The 16,874-nt window shown below is 39.6% G+C and overlaps 1 protein-coding gene across 1 annotated transcript in view; it reads left to right on the top strand.

Annotated features, from left to right (window-relative positions):
• The window catches only part of dlgap3 (discs, large (Drosophila) homolog-associated protein 3), a gene marked incomplete at its 5' end in the record, with an annotated part of 49,950 nt that overhangs the window by 6,904 nt on the left and 26,172 nt on the right, over nucleotides 1–16,874 (top strand). Inside the window, 1 exon segment of the mRNA XM_014030404.1 lies at nucleotides 8,412–9,577. Within this exon segment, the coding sequence (XP_013885858.1) occupies nucleotides 8,486–9,577 (1,092 nt within the window).

The following is a 16,874-nucleotide window of genomic DNA, read 5'->3' as shown; positions in this document are numbered from 1 at the left end:
TGTGTGTGTGTGTGTGTGTGTGTGTGTGTGTGTGTGTGTGTGTGTGAGAGAGAGAGAGCGCGAGCGGGGGTGCGGGGGTGTCTGCCACGGATAACAGAGAGGCAGGAGGGGGAGAGGACGAGGAGAAGAGCGGTGGACTTATTTCTAATTTTATCTGACTTATTTAAATTTATTTTTATTGTTTTTTATCGTCCTGCAGGCTCTGAGGGAAAATTAATTTGAAGCTGAGTTTTTTTTATAAAAATCATTAGATTACTCTAAAGCTAAATGAGGGAAAATCTGTGTCAATTACAGACATTCTGTTCACGTGAGCAGCTGTCAGTCAGCACCTGTCAACCTCTTGACGCACGATGGAGCGTGTCTGAACCAATCACTTTTGTAGGTATCGATCAGCTGACTGATTTAAATACATCTTAACATTCATGAGGTACTTTACATTGACTGATTATGGTTGAGTGTGGGCGTGTAGAGGGCAGAACCTGAGGCGAGACCTCGTGCGCAAACCCTGACGTGCGTCTGTGATTTATAAATGAAAGGTGCGCAGAAACATGCGTACGCACGGTTTATAAATCTGAATTTTTTTTAGCATACGCCATTTCCGCCTTTTGGCCGTACGTTCATTTTTAGTATGGTTTCCACACAATCCTTTATAAATGAGACCTCAGAAACAGAATTTCAAAATGTGTTCATATCTGCATGTGGTCAAATGTAAAATAATATGACTGCAGCCTTTGTCTAAAACTCCACAAGCACCACTTATTTTCAAAATTTGTTGTAGGGGTCACCTCAAGTGAGAAAACAAGAATTTCTGTCTCTATAATAGGCCTTGGACGGGCCTTCAAAGAAGACAGAAACTCTGTTCTCTTAGAATGACCTGTCATGGCCTAAATAAAGTTCATAGTGGAACAGAGTTTCTGTCTTCTTTGAAGGCTCGTCCAAGGCCTATTTTAGAGTCAGAAATTCTTGTTTTCTCTCTTGAGGTGACCCTACATTGTCCTCTAGTCATCAAAGGTTCCTTTTGCTAAATTTGGCCAAAAATGGGAGCATTAAAGCTAGTTGGTGAAATGGTTCAAAGCAGCTTCTTTGGTCGTATTTAATGATAATGTATATAAATAGGGAAATGTTTACCCACAAATGAAATGTTCAAATCAGTATAAATTTTAGAGTTTGGCAAATATTTGCAGAAAAAAAAACTGAAATGAAAAGAGTATAACATGGATCCTAAAACTTCTTTTGTCTCAAAGTGAAGTTAATTGGTCATGATTTAAACATTTTTCAAGGGAACACGCATCTCCTTTGAAAAGAGCGAAGAAGAAGCGGCCTCAGGTCCAACCAGGTGCCACAGCTGTCGGAAATCTGTTCACGGTGGGAATCTGGCCTGGAGAGGTCCGTCGTCACGGCTACACCAATGACACAGCGCGATGTGGCTGAGTTTTCTCAGTGGCATCCCTCACTCACCCAATCAAAGCAAACAGGCCACGCTCTATTTAATGATTATCCCAGCATCTGTCCCCCATCTCTCATGTCTGTGTGCAGCCAGCAAGCAGAAAAAAAAAACACTGACTCACTGGAGCCCAGTGAATGTAATCCAGACGAGCAGCTCCATTCTTGCTCTCACCGAGCAATTTTATCTCAATTTGCTCAAATTTGGAAAAATGACAAATGCTTATCGGCAATAAGAAGTTATTGTGTGACTGTGATTTTTTTCTATAATTTGTAAAGAGATGGTTTGTAAAAGATGTGGTTACAGCTGCAAAGTTTAATGCCAGGTCTGATTACAACATTTAGTATTAATCTCAGTTGTTATCCATGTATGAGCCACATTGTTGGATGCTGTTTAAGGCCACAGCAACCAGACAATGAAGGTAATAAGTGCCCCAGTTGTCTTCTTTTAAAATTTAACTATCGGAAAAAAAATTTCTTCAAACAGAAGTCCAATATGATCTGGTTGTACAGAAATGAGAGCCCAGAAAATAAACTGCACGAGGACCTTAAAAAATATTTATTCATTAAGAAAAGACAAAAAACCTAAACGCTGATGAGAATAAAAACTCATGGGTTGATGAAACTGAAACTCTGGTTAACATGTCACTCTCATCAGGCAGCATCCTAGCTTCTTTTAAGCATGCTGTGGTCCAACCCCTTATGAAAAAGAAAAACCTAGATCCAGGAGTTCTGACCAACTACAGACCGGTTTCAAAACTTTCTTTTTTATCAAAGGTTTTAGAGAAAGTTGTTTTTATCCAACACCAAGGTTTTTTACAAGACAATAATATTGGTGAACTGTTCCAGTCAGGTTTTAAATCCCGCCACAGCACTGAAACAACCCTTTTAAGAGTTTTTAATGATCTTCTTTTAACAGTTGATGCTCTGCAGTTTTAGTGCTTTTAGATCTTTCTGCTGCCTTTGATACCGTTGATCATAACATCTTACTGTCACGATTAGAGCAGCTGGTTGGTATCAAAGGCACAGTTTTATCCCGGTTTAGAGCCTACTTAATAAATAGGAGTTTTTCTGTTCATTTAGGAGATCACTCCTCCTCTACAGCTCCTCTGACGTGTGGGGTCCCCCAAGGCTCTATTCTAGGCCCTCTGCTTTTTAATCTTTATATGTTGCCTCTGGGGTCCATTTTTAATAAATATAAGATTTCTTTCCATTGTTTTGCTGACGGCATTCAGGTCTCCCTGCCTATCAAGCCAGGTTTGATTAATTCATTCAAATCACTCCTGAGATGTCTGAATGAAATAAAAATTTGGCTGAAATTAAATTTCCTGAATCTAAATGAAAGTAAGACTGAAGTCATCGGCTTTGGTAAATACATTTCTCTTGACAATTTTGGTCCTTTGGCTTCATACAGCTGCTCTGCTGTCAGAAATTTGGGTTTCTTTTTTGATAATGTGTTCAAATTGGACAGGCAGATAAACTCAGTGGCTAAATCGAGTTTTTTCCAACTTAGACTTATTGCTAAGGTGAAGCCATACTTCCCAAACATAGACCTTGAGAAAGTGATTCATGCTCTCATTGCATCTCGTTTGGATTATTGTAATTCTTTGTATGTTGTTAGATAAATCTTCTCTGCATCGATTACAAGTTGTCCAAAACGCAGCAGCTCGTCTTTTAACAGGAACTAAAAAATATGAACACATATCCCTGGTTCTGGCTTCTCTTCATTGGCTTCCTGTTCATTTTAGGATAAATTTTAAGATTTTATTGCTTACTTTTAAAGCTTTAAAAGTTCTGGCCCCATCCTACCTGTGTGATCTCATTAACATCAACCCTTCAGTTAGAGCACTTCGGTCATCCAACCGGTTCGTCTTAGATGTTCCTAGATCCAGGCTAAAGTTCAGAGGTGATCGGGCCTTTGCTGTCTCTGCACCAAAACTCTGGAATGGTTTACCTCTTAGCATACGGACTGCTGAGACTGTTGAGACTTTTAAATCTCTACTTAAAACTCACTTTTACTCCCTGGCCTTTCATTCTGGTAGAGTTTGAGATTATTTTAATGATAATGTTTTTAATGTTTTTCTGTATTTTAAATTGATTTTACTGTCTATATTTATGTGTTGCTCAATTGTTTTATTCATTTGGCTTAATTATGAAGCACTTTGGCCAATTTCTGTTGTTTTTATGTGCTATATAAATAAAATTGACATTGACATTGACATTGACATTGAAGCTCTGATGTTTGTGTCAAGAAATCGCAAAAGTGTTTCAGAAGTGCTGTCTGAGTTAGATCCGTTTGGCAAAAGTCCCATGATCAGTGACGTATGAAACTTCAAAACAGCTGAAGTCTCTCCTTTAGCACCTGATTCAAAGGTTTATGAGGGAGTAAATCATTGGCCCGATTTGTGGTGTTTTAGTGGCAAATTTGCAAAAAATAACAAACCAGCGAGTGACACATATGAGATGGAGCTATAAACGGCCTTATCTGTTTTATATGTCCAGTTTATCAAAATACAAGCAGAAAAATAACAGAGACACTATATGTATGTATATTACAATATAATCTTACAGTAAACAAAAACGGGCTATTTACATGAAGTCATGAAGGCATGGAGATTACAGGTTCAAACTTATATTTTGGCCACAAAATGGCACCAACAAGGACCGTATTCAAAGGCTTTGAATAAACCAAGCTTCAATCAAGCCGACATTAATGGAAGAGCAGACCTGACTGTGACACTGAAAACAATAAAGCACTGCAGGGGAGTAGTGAAGCATGGTCTGAATATATGGAACAGAGGTAATTGCAAAGTGGAGGCATCTGAGTTTCTTGTTGACTGGAAACAGGAGAGAGTGGCAGGCTGACTGGGAAAACCACTGAGGAGGAGCGAGAGATGGGAAAACAAAAGACTGATCTAATAACAGGTAACAGAACTAAACACTGGGATCCAAATATAGAGAAGACAAAATGGCAGGGGAAAATCTATAAACCAACAAGAGTGTTTCCTCTACCACCCCACTCCATCTTCCAATTTTTAAGGAGTTGTATTAGGAGCATAATTTTGACATCTTTTTTTCAAATGTTCTACCACGATGAGTTTCAATGCTATATTGTGTCACATCTTCATAACTTCTCCTGCCCTTCCCGCTGTATGTCAAGCATAGCAAAGCATATTAACGATTGTAGTTGGATTTTTTTTCACCAGAGTTGGAAAAACTTGTTTTTTCCCCCTGTTAACTATGGAAATGGAAAGAAGTTGTGGACATTCGCTTGCTCTTAATATAATAATAATAACAATAAGTCCATCTTGCTAATTTAACAATCGACTTCTGTTCAGCAGCTCACGGGTATGGCAGGCCATTTTTACATGTAATCAGCTTCACCTCACTTACATTCCAGTTATCTGAAATTGGTTTATGTTATCTTTGACTTATTAGTTATTTTTGTCATTTAAGTGAGACAAATATGAGATTCAACTCATATATGTCAAATGAAATTGCAGACCTGTTCATATTTTGTCCTTGTTATTTAGAAAAAGCTGCACATTCTTAATAAATACTACAGTAGTGATGTTTCTGCTGTTAATAATCATTCGATGGATGGATGGATGGATGGATGGATGGATGGATGGATGGATGGATGGATGGATGGATGGATGGATGGATGGATGGATGGATGGATGGATNATGGATGGATGGATGGATGGATGGATGGATGGATGGATGGATGGATGGATGGATGGATGGATGGATGGATGGATGGATGGATGGATGGATAATATCACTTATTGAATTGTTCTGTTAGTACAATGGCCCTGATGTAAAAAAAATTAAACAATCAATAATTTCACTGTTATCTTCACTAAAACTACTTAATTAAAAATATTTTATGCTAACACACTAAATCATTCTATATCAAACTGGACTGGATTATAATTGAGAACTAAATTATTTCAGAGGTTAGATTAAATTGGAAACAAACTTTCTTTTCTCCTGAGGACTGTAAGAACCAGATTCTTATAAATAAACTCGACGAGATAGAATTAAAACCATTTATCAGTTTACAGCATGGATTGAGGAAAGCCACAAAAAGACAAACAAAAACTTCATGAAACATAACATTTACATGCAAAATACTGTAATAAGTCAAACAAATCAGTTTAATTTTAACACCTTTGACAAAATACACGAAGGCAAAAAAAAAGCTGCATTTTTCTAAACATGACATTTGAAAAAGACTTTGTAGAAAATAAATAAGTATATACTGTATTTCAAATGAAACACACCAGAGCTCTACAATTTTCGAAACACAAAATCTAGTATAAAACACAAAGAAAATATCTTTTTGCAAAACACAGAAAAGGCACATTTCATAAAACATAGCTGTTTTTGGAGATCATTTAGTTTGTGTTACTCAACAGTATTGTCATTTCATGTTCGGTGAGCGAAATCCCACGTATTTATGAAAATATTGGGGACCTTGCTGATGGAAGTAATCAGTAAACACCTCAGCTGCAAATCTCCTGAAAGAATCAGATTCCCTGCAGCCCTGGAAGGAGAACAAAACTGGCAACAGAGAGTGCCAAAATGTGAAATGTCAGAGATGGACAGAGGTAAATAGAATAACAAACTCAAGTGAGCTGTAAATAAAAAAAATAAATTACAGTCTATGGCAGTGGTTCCCAACCTTTTTTAGAGTTGTATACCCTCTGAGCCATTTTGTCATACCACTAGTACCCCTTCAGTCAAATGTAATGATAATTCTCCAAAACTATAATGTACTACAACTGATTATTAAATGAATTATTTATTTAAAGGCACAGTGCGTAAGATTTTGTGAATTCGTTTAGCCTAAATTGAGATAATCACTAATGACAATAATAAAAAACATCATTGCAGACAAAGACCTTGTTTTATTATTTTTACCTTATAAAAAGCTGTTTATATCTCCATGGTCGCGGGTCGCCACTACAGGCAGCCGCCATCTTGCACCGCCATCTTGTCTACGAAGGCTCATGAAGAACAAACTGCGGTGGCGGCGTCAAAAAACAGTTTTAGTTGTAAAACTATAAATGTAATATTTGTTGTCTGTCATTGTAGCTGGGATAATTTTACTTATTAAAGCTCATAATCTTACCACTTGAAACATCACTAGCCCTGAAGCTGCTGGTAGACATCGAGGTTGGAATTATCAAAGGTTTTTGACACCTGAGAGACACCGTAGCAACTCCTTTGTGTTTGGAAGTGGGGGTGGGGGTGGGGGGAGGACCAGGGAGGATGATTCAACCACTCAACCACTAGATGTCGCTGAAAACAACAAATCCTACACACTGTGCCTTTAACCCCCTAGAATGTTTAATTATCAGGCTTTTTATTATTTTTTCAACTCAAATTAAACATAAAGATAAAAATGTTGCCTTGAAAGTGAATAAGTAATTAAATAAATAAACCATGTAATGGCAGGTGCAGAAAACAACAGCGTCTAAAATACATTGTATTGTCCAAAGTATGTCAGAAACTCACCCAAATGAGCAAATTCTGTGAAATTCAATGTTTTGTTTGTTTGTTTGTTTGTTTGTTTGTTTGTTTGTTTGTTTGTTTGTTTGTTTGTTTGTTTGTTTGTTTGTTTGTGAGTGGTAGACCACAAGTGAAACCAAATATTTCATAGACTGAACCACACAAACAGATTTCCAAAGTTATTTTTTAACAGCTGTATTCAAACTAAATAGAAATTTTGAATAGAGTCCACCTCTGCTTCCACACAGATCAACATCTCTTCATGTAAATTTTGTTAATCTACGGTCAGTACGTACTGTTTCCCCTTCTTTGCTGGTATCATACAGTCAGCAAAATTGTCGGAGCATTTGTGTCCTGATAGCCTTTTTTTTATTTTATTTTCTATGAGTACCAGCATTTATTTGTTTTTGTGCCCAATGAGGAGGGATATGTGCAGCTGCTTGGAGGAAAAGTGCTGCACCCAGCTTTTTTTAAAAAGGTACTCTGACTTTATTTTTACAGCTGCTACAACCACTTATGTTTGAAAACATCTGACATTATCAGAATGGCCCTGATGTCATTGTATTTTATTTTTTAGACAACCAAAATATAAGCTAACCAAAGTGAACATGTCTGTCTTGTCTGTGAAGGAAAAACCCCATTTATGGGAGCAGATTAGGAAAACAGTAAATGTTTCTGGGAATAGGATTAGCCTTTAATCTGATGACAAACTGTTTCAGTTTGTCAAAACTAAAATGGACGGTACTTTGTCTTATTGATGACAAGCACTATGCAGCCCTCTGAAGAGAAACCACTAAAAACAGTCTAATATTTAACTTAAACAGGCTAAATCCTGAGCACAGAGACTCTGATCTAAAAATAGTGTATGTAAAAATAAATAAATAAATAAATAAATAAATAAATAAATAAATAAATGAGAAATTTTACATCAGAGTATGTGGCAGTGAGTGTTCATCAGATGTTAGATCTGTCTTACCTTCCTTCAATGTTTCCACAGTTTTCTGGTCCATTTTCGTATCATCAAAGTATTAAACTTTGTGCACAAGCACTGGTTTTCAACTACTGGATGCAAAAGCTAATCTTTTTTGATGACCCTGTGTTAGCAGCAGTGGCTAACAGCTACAACCAACTAGAGATGATCTCGGTGCTGCACTTTCACCTGCAGTTTCGCCTTTTGCAGCTTCTGCCCAAAACCTGTGGAATGGTGGAATACATTTTCTGCATACAGACCACTGAGACTGTCAAAACTTTTAAATCTATCCTTAAGAATTATCTTTACTTCATGAATTGTAAAACACTTCTGTCAACTGTTGTAGTTTTATGTGCAAAATAAATACATTTACATAGATATCAACAATAATAAATTTTTGACATTTTTAGTTTCATAGCAATGCATGAAAAATAGATAATCCCCAACCCTCACTAAATACCTGTTTTTCTTTGGCATCCAGGTGAGACCAGTGCAACCCTGTCACGCCCACAGCGCCCCCTTTCGGCCCGGACAGCCCACCATGCTCCGGCGCCTATGAAAGGGTACCATGTCAGCCGTAGCATGTCCCAGCACTCCTCTAGTGGTGGCGGAGGAGGCCCCTGCCACTGTACTCCTGAGGACTGTGACGGCCTGGGCAGAGACTACTACCATGGTCAAAGCGATGGCCACTATTACCCACCAGGAGGTCCAGCTGAGGCACTGGCACTGGAGAGGCATCACTCCCATTCCCATGCACACTCACACTCCCATAGCCACTCTGGAGGGGGAACCTTCCCCCGATCACACCCGAGCCAGCACCCACCTCTTCAGTCCTTCGACTCTTGCGAGGAGTGCCTATCCTCAGGCCACGGAGCGAAGATGCACCGCATTCCCCCAAACCTGATGGACCAGTTTGAGAAGCAGGTACCCTTTCACCCTGATGGCTTCCACACGCTGCAGTATCAGCGCACTGCGAGCGGGGGCACCGAACAACGTAGCGAAAGCCCATCGCGTATTCGCCACTTGGTCAATTCTGTTCAGCGCCTTTTCGCCAAGTCCCATTCCCTGGAGGCGCCATCCAAACGGGAGTACAATGGCACGAGGGGAGGTGGCGACTACCGAGGTGAGAGAGGGGGAGGACACCGGAGCGGAGGGGAGGACAGCCACCATTCGGGCCACCAGTCTCGCTCCACCAGGAGGAGTAAGTCTCGAGAGCGTAGCAAGAGTGGAGACTCGCGGCATGAGTCGGGCAGACGCCATCGTAGCAGGACAGCGGGTTGGTGGAGCTCTGATGACAACCTGGACAGCGACAGCAGTTTCTTGGTCAGCGGGGGTAGACGGGGGTATCCCAGCGGACACGAGAGTCTGGATGCTGCTATCCAGGAGCTCACCATGAAGAAGCCAAAGGAGCGCAGTGGTGGACCGGGCTCTGGCGAGTGCATGGCATGTACCACTATGGCTCTAGCTGGAAGTGAGGGAGGAGGACACCATGGGCACCATGGGCATTCTCTGAAAAGGAGCACCTGGTCAGCCATGACAGTGAGTCAGGCCAGAGAGGTTTACCCTTCCACCAGAGGGGGCGCCTATGAAAAAGCCCTGGTGCCCATGGACAGTAAGCTGAAGGAGAGGACCTTCCACTATCTGCAGGTATGTGAACATCTTTATTGTCAACAAATGTACACCATATGTGACCAAACCACCGTCTCCTCCCATGTTTGTTTCAAATGTGAACAGGCACAATGATATGCTGTAATACTGTAAAAACATGACTCACTGGACATTATTTGTTTTTGCGACACTGATACCCACAATACACCCACACCTTTAACATTTTAGGCAATCAAACATGTCGATTTACATGAAGCTTTTTGCTCATAAAACTATCCATCCATTTATTTTATTCGCATTTTTTCCCCCAGATCCCAGGGGAAGCTTGTGCCTAACTCTAGCAGTCAATGTGCAAGAGGTGTACACCCTGAATAGGTTGCAGGTTGTTAGAAAACAATGGTTTACTTGCACCATATTTACCTGCCGCCTCAGACAATCTGTGCCCCACGTCACACGTCTAATCTCGGAAGTTTTCCAATGCCGATTTACTCAGTTTGTGCACATAAATCTCCTAAAATAATAATAAAAGGTAATTGCTGCCATAGAGTACCTTTTTAAAAGCCAACTGAGAGAGCACAAGTAGACAAAAAAAGAGAAAAAAATACACTGAAACCTCCAGCTGTGTTCAGGTAGAGCTGCCATGGAGGCTGTGTTTCTACAGAAACAGCAGGTAGTCACCAGAGTCCCTGGTGTTTTTCCAACTCTCATCCATCAGACACAGCTGAGGTTTGCTGATAGAAGCGAGAGCAGAGTTTGTGCGTGTTACTGCTCTCAGAGGATAAACCCTGCACAATTCACCTCCGTGCCTCGGGCTGCCATCACATTCACACCTCTGGTCACAAGGAGAACTTTCCCGCTGCACTTTTTTCTCCTATCTTCAGTCGTCAGCGGCTGCGGAGAAGAGGGTCCAGAGAGAGGGGGGGTATTGAGTGAATGATGAGATTTGCTGTGGCCTGCCAGGCTGATCCACAGCTCTAACACTGGCAGGTGCGTTGAGCTGCCCAAATACAGATTTTCAGATCTGTTCTACCAGGACTAGACTTTTAAATCTGACTTTAAACAAAAATACTTCTTTAAGTGATTGCTTGTTTTGACAAGTTGGTTAAGTGGGGTTCCATGTATTATGAGTGTATGCATGCCCCACTTTCAATAGACAGCAGTCATTCTGCTCTTTATGGAACAATATGTACTTAGCCACCGTGCAAGAAACAAACACGGACCTTCTTGCAGAAAATAAAGGCAGGCTATGTAAACATGTAGCTGTAAAAAGAAACCCACAATGATTTGAAGTGTGCTTTTCAGTTGCCCCTGCTTTGAATAGCGCCACAACTCTCCACCCTCAGTACAAAATCACCACAATAACGACACAACTGTGTTTATTACTCCCTGACAGCAGTCCTAATGAGACGGGCAGACAATGTGTCACTGTGTTTAAAACTGTTCTGAGCTGTAGGTGGCAGCTACACTTTAGGTTTCTTTAACAATGATTTTTCTTGGGAAAGGTGAATTCAAAGGGAAAATTTTAAGGAAGGAGGTTTGGTTTTATATTGTCACATAATTTACTAGACTATCTCAGGGGATCAAAAATAATTTGTCTAGCAATGGCTTTATGGTGTTTTTATAGTTTTTGTAGTTTTTAAAGGTTTTAAAAATCGAATATTTTTTTACTTATTTTTCTTGTAGCTTTTTTATTCATAACTATTTTGGATTGTTTCTACTGACCATTCCAACTAAATCGGTTGTTGATTGCGGCAAAAACAAAAATATGTCCTTTGTCCTGATAAGAGCGAAAATGTCGGGGCCTTTTCACCCAACTTGTTCAGCAGGGTCTGATTTGCCTTTGTTGCAGTATCCTTTGTGAAATAACTGAGGAGAGCTGAAGTCAGTCACCTCTGAAGGTGTAATGATGATAGTCACAGAGCTGAGTTGGTGTGTCAGTGCAACATTAGTTGACATTAGCCTTGTTTCTATCCAATTGTAATGCAAATTTTGAGCCAATTTTTCATGTTACATGCTGTCCAGAGACGTAGAGTAAAAATTCTCATGAGAGTATCCGGAAAGATGCCGACAGTGGGAACAGCTGATCAATCATGAGGTAAATGTTTGCTACATCATAACTTCTAATGTTTTTCCATCTCTCCATTTGTATATTAACTCTTTTTTGGAAAATCCCAAAAGTGAGTGTGAAAAAAATTGAGTACGTATTTCTAACTCTGCCATTTCCATCAACATTTTCTAACGCGATAGTTCAAAATGCACAAAAAAATAAAACATTGATGGAAACACGGCTAATATGTTCTTGCACTGAGTTTTCTTTGCTGACCACCAGGTCTGTGGTTTTCAGTGTTGCCAGTTGCTTTGTGTTTTTTCAAAAGATGATGACCAGCACAAGATGAAACCATAATGATTTAAAACCTTTGTTTTGATTGGTAGCTGAGCTCATTCTGGCCTCAGTGTTGGACCTGCTAAATGATCTCTAAAACTTATTCTTGGTAGCAGAGTTTTGCACACAGTTTAACTCTTCCTACAGTTGTTTCCTTCTTAGTAAATGACTGTGTTTAATCTGAAATGATGATTCGTATTATTTGACATTACTGGGTAATATTACAGTTGACTATAACCCTACAATCCCTGACTTTGTGTAAATGTACATTTTAAGAAATGATTGTGTTTTGAAGACTAGGGATGACTACACAGGATCTGATTTTTTTTTTGTTAGCTTATATAGCATTTTTTTAAACTGCTGAAAATGTAAAAACAAAGGCAGTTAATAAAGCAACTGCTTGTGTATATCAGGGTTTGATTGTCTGGTAAAAAAAAATCTTGTGACTTAATGGACGGATTTTAATGAAACTCTCAGAAAGTACTCCGAAGTGATAAACTTTTGGAGTCAACTTCATTCAAAATGGCTGCCACAGCTAACCCAATGTGGCTATAACTTAGTACAGTGGTTCCAACCTTTTAGACTTGTGTACCCCCTGAGCCATTTTGTCATACCACTAGTACCCCTTCAGTCAAATGTAGTGATGATTCTCCAAAACTATAATGTACTACAACTGATTATTAAATGAAAATTATTTATTTAACCTTCTAAAACATTTAATTATCAGACATTTTATTTTTTCACCAGAAATTAAACATAATGATAAAAATGTTGCCTTGAAAGTGAATCAGTAAACAAAAAAGTAAACAAGGTAATGGCAGGTGCAGAAAACAGCAGCATCCAAAATACATTGTCCAAAGTATGTCAGAAACTCACCCAAATGAGCAAATTCTGAATTCCATGTTTTATACTGGATTTGATTTTGTGTTAATTCCATGATTCTGACTGCAATTTCTGCATTGCGGAAATCACAAGGCCCTACTTATCTCAGTCCTATTTTAATAAAGAAAAAATTTACACACATGGGAAATTTTTCCTCGTACCCCCTATAATATGCTTGCGTGCCGCTGGTTGAGAATCACTGCTTTAGACAGTGTCAATGGCTGAAGGAACTGTTCAAGGTTATGAAAGTGCTGGAATGTTTTAGGACCCAGGATGGTGTCATGGCCTGAAGGAACTGTCCAAGGTCCTGAAAGTGCTGGAATGTTTTAGGACCCAGGACGGTGTTAAGGGCTGAAGGAACTGTCCAAGGTCCTGAAAGTGCTGGAATGTTTTAGGACCCAGGACGGTGTTAAGGGCTGAAGGAACTGTCCAAGGTCCTGAAAGCGCTGTAATGTTTTGCGACTCTGGACAGTGTCAAAGGCTTAAGCAACTGTCCAATGTCCTGAAAGTGCTGGAATGTTTCTGGACCTTGAACAGTGTTAAGGGCTTAAGGAACTGTCCATGGTCCAGAAAGTGTTGGAATGTTTTAGGACCTTGAACAGTGTCGAGGGCTGAATGAACTGTCCAAGGTCCTGAAAGTGCTGGAATGTTTTAGGACCCAGGACGGTGTGAAGGGCTGAAGGAACTGTCCAAGGTCCTGAAAGTGCTGGAATGTTTTAGGACCCAGGACGGTGTCAAGGGCTGAAGGAACTGTCCAAGGTCCTGAAAGTGCTGGAATGTTTTAGGACCCTGGACAGTGTCAAGGGCTTAAGGAACTGTTCGTGGTCTTGAAAGTTGGTTCAAAGCTCATAGGCTGAAACTTGGTGTGGTAGTAGCTAAGAGTTATCTCCAACAAATACTCTGACTCTGACTTGCGTGGCACATTCAAGGAATGACACTTTTCATTTTGAAGCTATTCTTAACTGTACAGCACTTTTTTCTGCCTGTGCTTGCCCAAACTTTTGCACCATATTATAAAAGACAATAAAAAAACTTCATCTTAACTTTGTTCAAAGTCTTTTAGGTTTTCACAATCTGCTTGTTGCATGTTTTTTAATGAGCACGACATAACGCTGACACTTGGTTCCACCAAGGGTGGACTGGACAAAGCCGAACAAAACTGAGCAAATCCTTGCAAGTCTGAATCACACCTCTCCTTTTTTCCTTCTTTCTCGTCGCAGCTTCAACACCACTCACAATGTGTGGCATGAGAGCTCAGCACTCTTCATTCCCTGAACCTCCCCTCCTTCCTCCCCTTCGGCCTGTGTGCAATAGATAAGACATGATTACAGAAATGAGAATATGGAGCAGGAAGCAAACCAAGTCAGAGGAGGCGAGGGGTGAAGATAGCAGGTGGGGAGGGAGGGAGAAGGTGGCAGGGATGTAGAGATAGCAAAGCTCCAGGACAGAAAAGAGAAAAAAAGGGAGGTGATGGTGGCCGAGGGGCAAAGCGAGCGGAGAAGAGATGAGGAAATAGAAGAGATGGGCCACGGGGATCAGGAGATAAGGCTGAATCATCTTTTAAGTGATGACCTTAAAAACACACACTCAGCTGGATGCCAAACCCTGGGGCCTTGACTTGCGAGTGCATCGGAGTGTGTGTAGGTGTTTTCATTTGGCCGTGTGCTTCAGGATGCTGCGGCCCTCTCTGCGTTTACAAAAGCGGAGAGTGGCCCGTTTAGCATGACGAAGCTGATGTTAGCTTTCATCTTTCTGTAAAAGAAGTGGCACCAAATGGAAGACACACACACGACAAACTCATGCACGAGGTTGTGAGGCGTCCTCTTCTGCTGTTATGTTAATTAAAACCATACAAAATGTGAAAGGAATTACTCAAGGTAACAAACCCCTTTTGTTACCTTGTACAATATATTAAATCTGGGAACGTTAAATGATAAGTTAATTATTATTCTTCCCATCCATTCTCACAAAAATATAAAAGAAACACTAACACTGGACTCACCATCTCCTGTTTTTAATCACAAATTAAAACTCTTCTTTTCAAACAGGCATATTCAGTTTAACCTGCATCTCTAATCAACTCTTTTTAAGTTATGATTTATTTGTTGTTTTTATTCTTTTTTTCTACTGCATTTTATATTGTATTTTAATTGCACGCTGTCCTTGAGTGCCATGAAAAGTGCCTTCAAATTAAATGTATTCAATTAAACAAAGATCTTTTCAAATATTGGTGTGTTAAAAAGAATCACTGCTGTTTATTAAAGATACTGACACCAGACATAACAATACACACACACACACACACACACACACACACACACACACACACACACACNCACACACACACACACACACACACACACACACACACACACACACACACACACACACAGGTGTTTTTAATACAGATAAGTAGTCAAATCAAGCATTATATTTCTCTAATAGACACCCTTTACCTTTCATGCCAGTTATAGTTGTCAGATTTCAAAATCAGTGTCATGCAGAATCTTTCACGTGGTCGGTTAGCACTCAAAGGATATGTTGAGAATGACTCAGCTACTACCACCCCACATTTTACCTCATCTGTAAAAATGACTGAGTTGTGTTTGCTATGGACCATTAGAATGGCAGCCATCTTTATGTAGGTTGTTTCCTACATGTAGTCAGTCGTAGATGTACAAGCAATGATTATTTTCTGAGAGTTTCAGTCAAATCCATCCAGTGGTCTGTGACATACAGTATTTTGCTAGCACGGCACTGAAATTAAAAAAACACAGACACAAATATTTATGCTGTCATTTTGACTCCTGTTGGGGTCTATAAGGGGAGTTTTCTTGACTTTGTGGAGTTTGTCCTGACCGTGATTGGCACAGTCCCTGGGTGTGGGCGGAGTTTGGTAATACCATGACTGGTTGGATTGACTTGGGAGGTTGAGGTTAAAAGATGAAGTAATGATAAACAGTAAAATAACTGTGAACTTGTGAACATATTTTACTGACTACAAATTTGGTGCCACCATCACCTTCATGTCTTGGTATGACTAAAATTTATGTTCATATTTAAAGTTTTAGCTACTTTCTGGCCATGTTGATCAAATTGTTATGGCTTCTTCAAACACCACCCAAAACAGTTCAACCAATCATGACAAACTCCTCCCACACACCAAGGACCTCCCACTTAGTGACCACAGGGACCCTCTTCTCCCATTTCATGCAGGTGATAAAGTTATTGAAATGAGTGTAAAATGTACAAACATATGAAATGTACATAAAGTTGTATGGGTGTCCAGTTCACCAGTACCTGTGACATGGGGGTGAAGATGTTGTTTTCAGTACAAATTTAATCAAAAACTCAAAAATAAACGGCTTTCTTATCTTTTTCCTGCTAATTTCTGTCATCTTATTTTAAATCAGATCAGATTCATCTGCTCTAACCCCACTTCACCCAAGCTGCTCTTGTGCTTGTTGGTGTTAAACTACCATTGTTATAATTATTTTCAACTCATTTGTTCCTGTTACACTGCATGACAGAGGCTTATTACATTCAACGTAATCAACTGGTGGCTCTTGGGCTATATCTGGCCTGTAAGTTTAACAATGAGACACAAATCATTCAATTATTAAGACAGTACACACAATCAAAAACAGGAATTAGTTGACATAAAAAATTTTTCATATCCTAAATTGTGAGTTTTTGGGTGATACTAAGTTGTATGTTTGGTGCTAGAGTCAGAACACTAGAGATATGTGGTTGGACTATCAAAATAAAAGTCCAACAACTCATTAGCAGGCTGTTGCCTTGTCAATCACAGTGTAATCTGACACTTTTATGACTGATTATCTTGACACAAAGCACAAAACGTAGCATGCTAATTTCAGCTGGTATTCTGTGAGCGCTGAGTCAGCATTCACAATATTGATTTCTTGTACATTTTGTTTTGTTTGCTTTTTCATTTGTAATTAAACATTGTCTTACTGTGCCATGTATGTAATATCTATCTATCTATCTATCTATCTATCTATCTATCTATCTATCTATCTATCTATCTATCTATCTATCTATCTATCTATC

Source organism: Austrofundulus limnaeus, unplaced genomic scaffold, assembly GCF_001266775.1.
Source record: "Austrofundulus limnaeus strain Quisiro unplaced genomic scaffold, Austrofundulus_limnaeus-1.0 Scaffold1055, whole genome shotgun sequence".
NCBI classification, from domain to species: Eukaryota; Metazoa; Chordata; class Actinopteri; order Cyprinodontiformes; family Rivulidae; genus Austrofundulus; species Austrofundulus limnaeus.
This window is presented reverse-complemented; position numbering and strand designations above follow the sequence as displayed.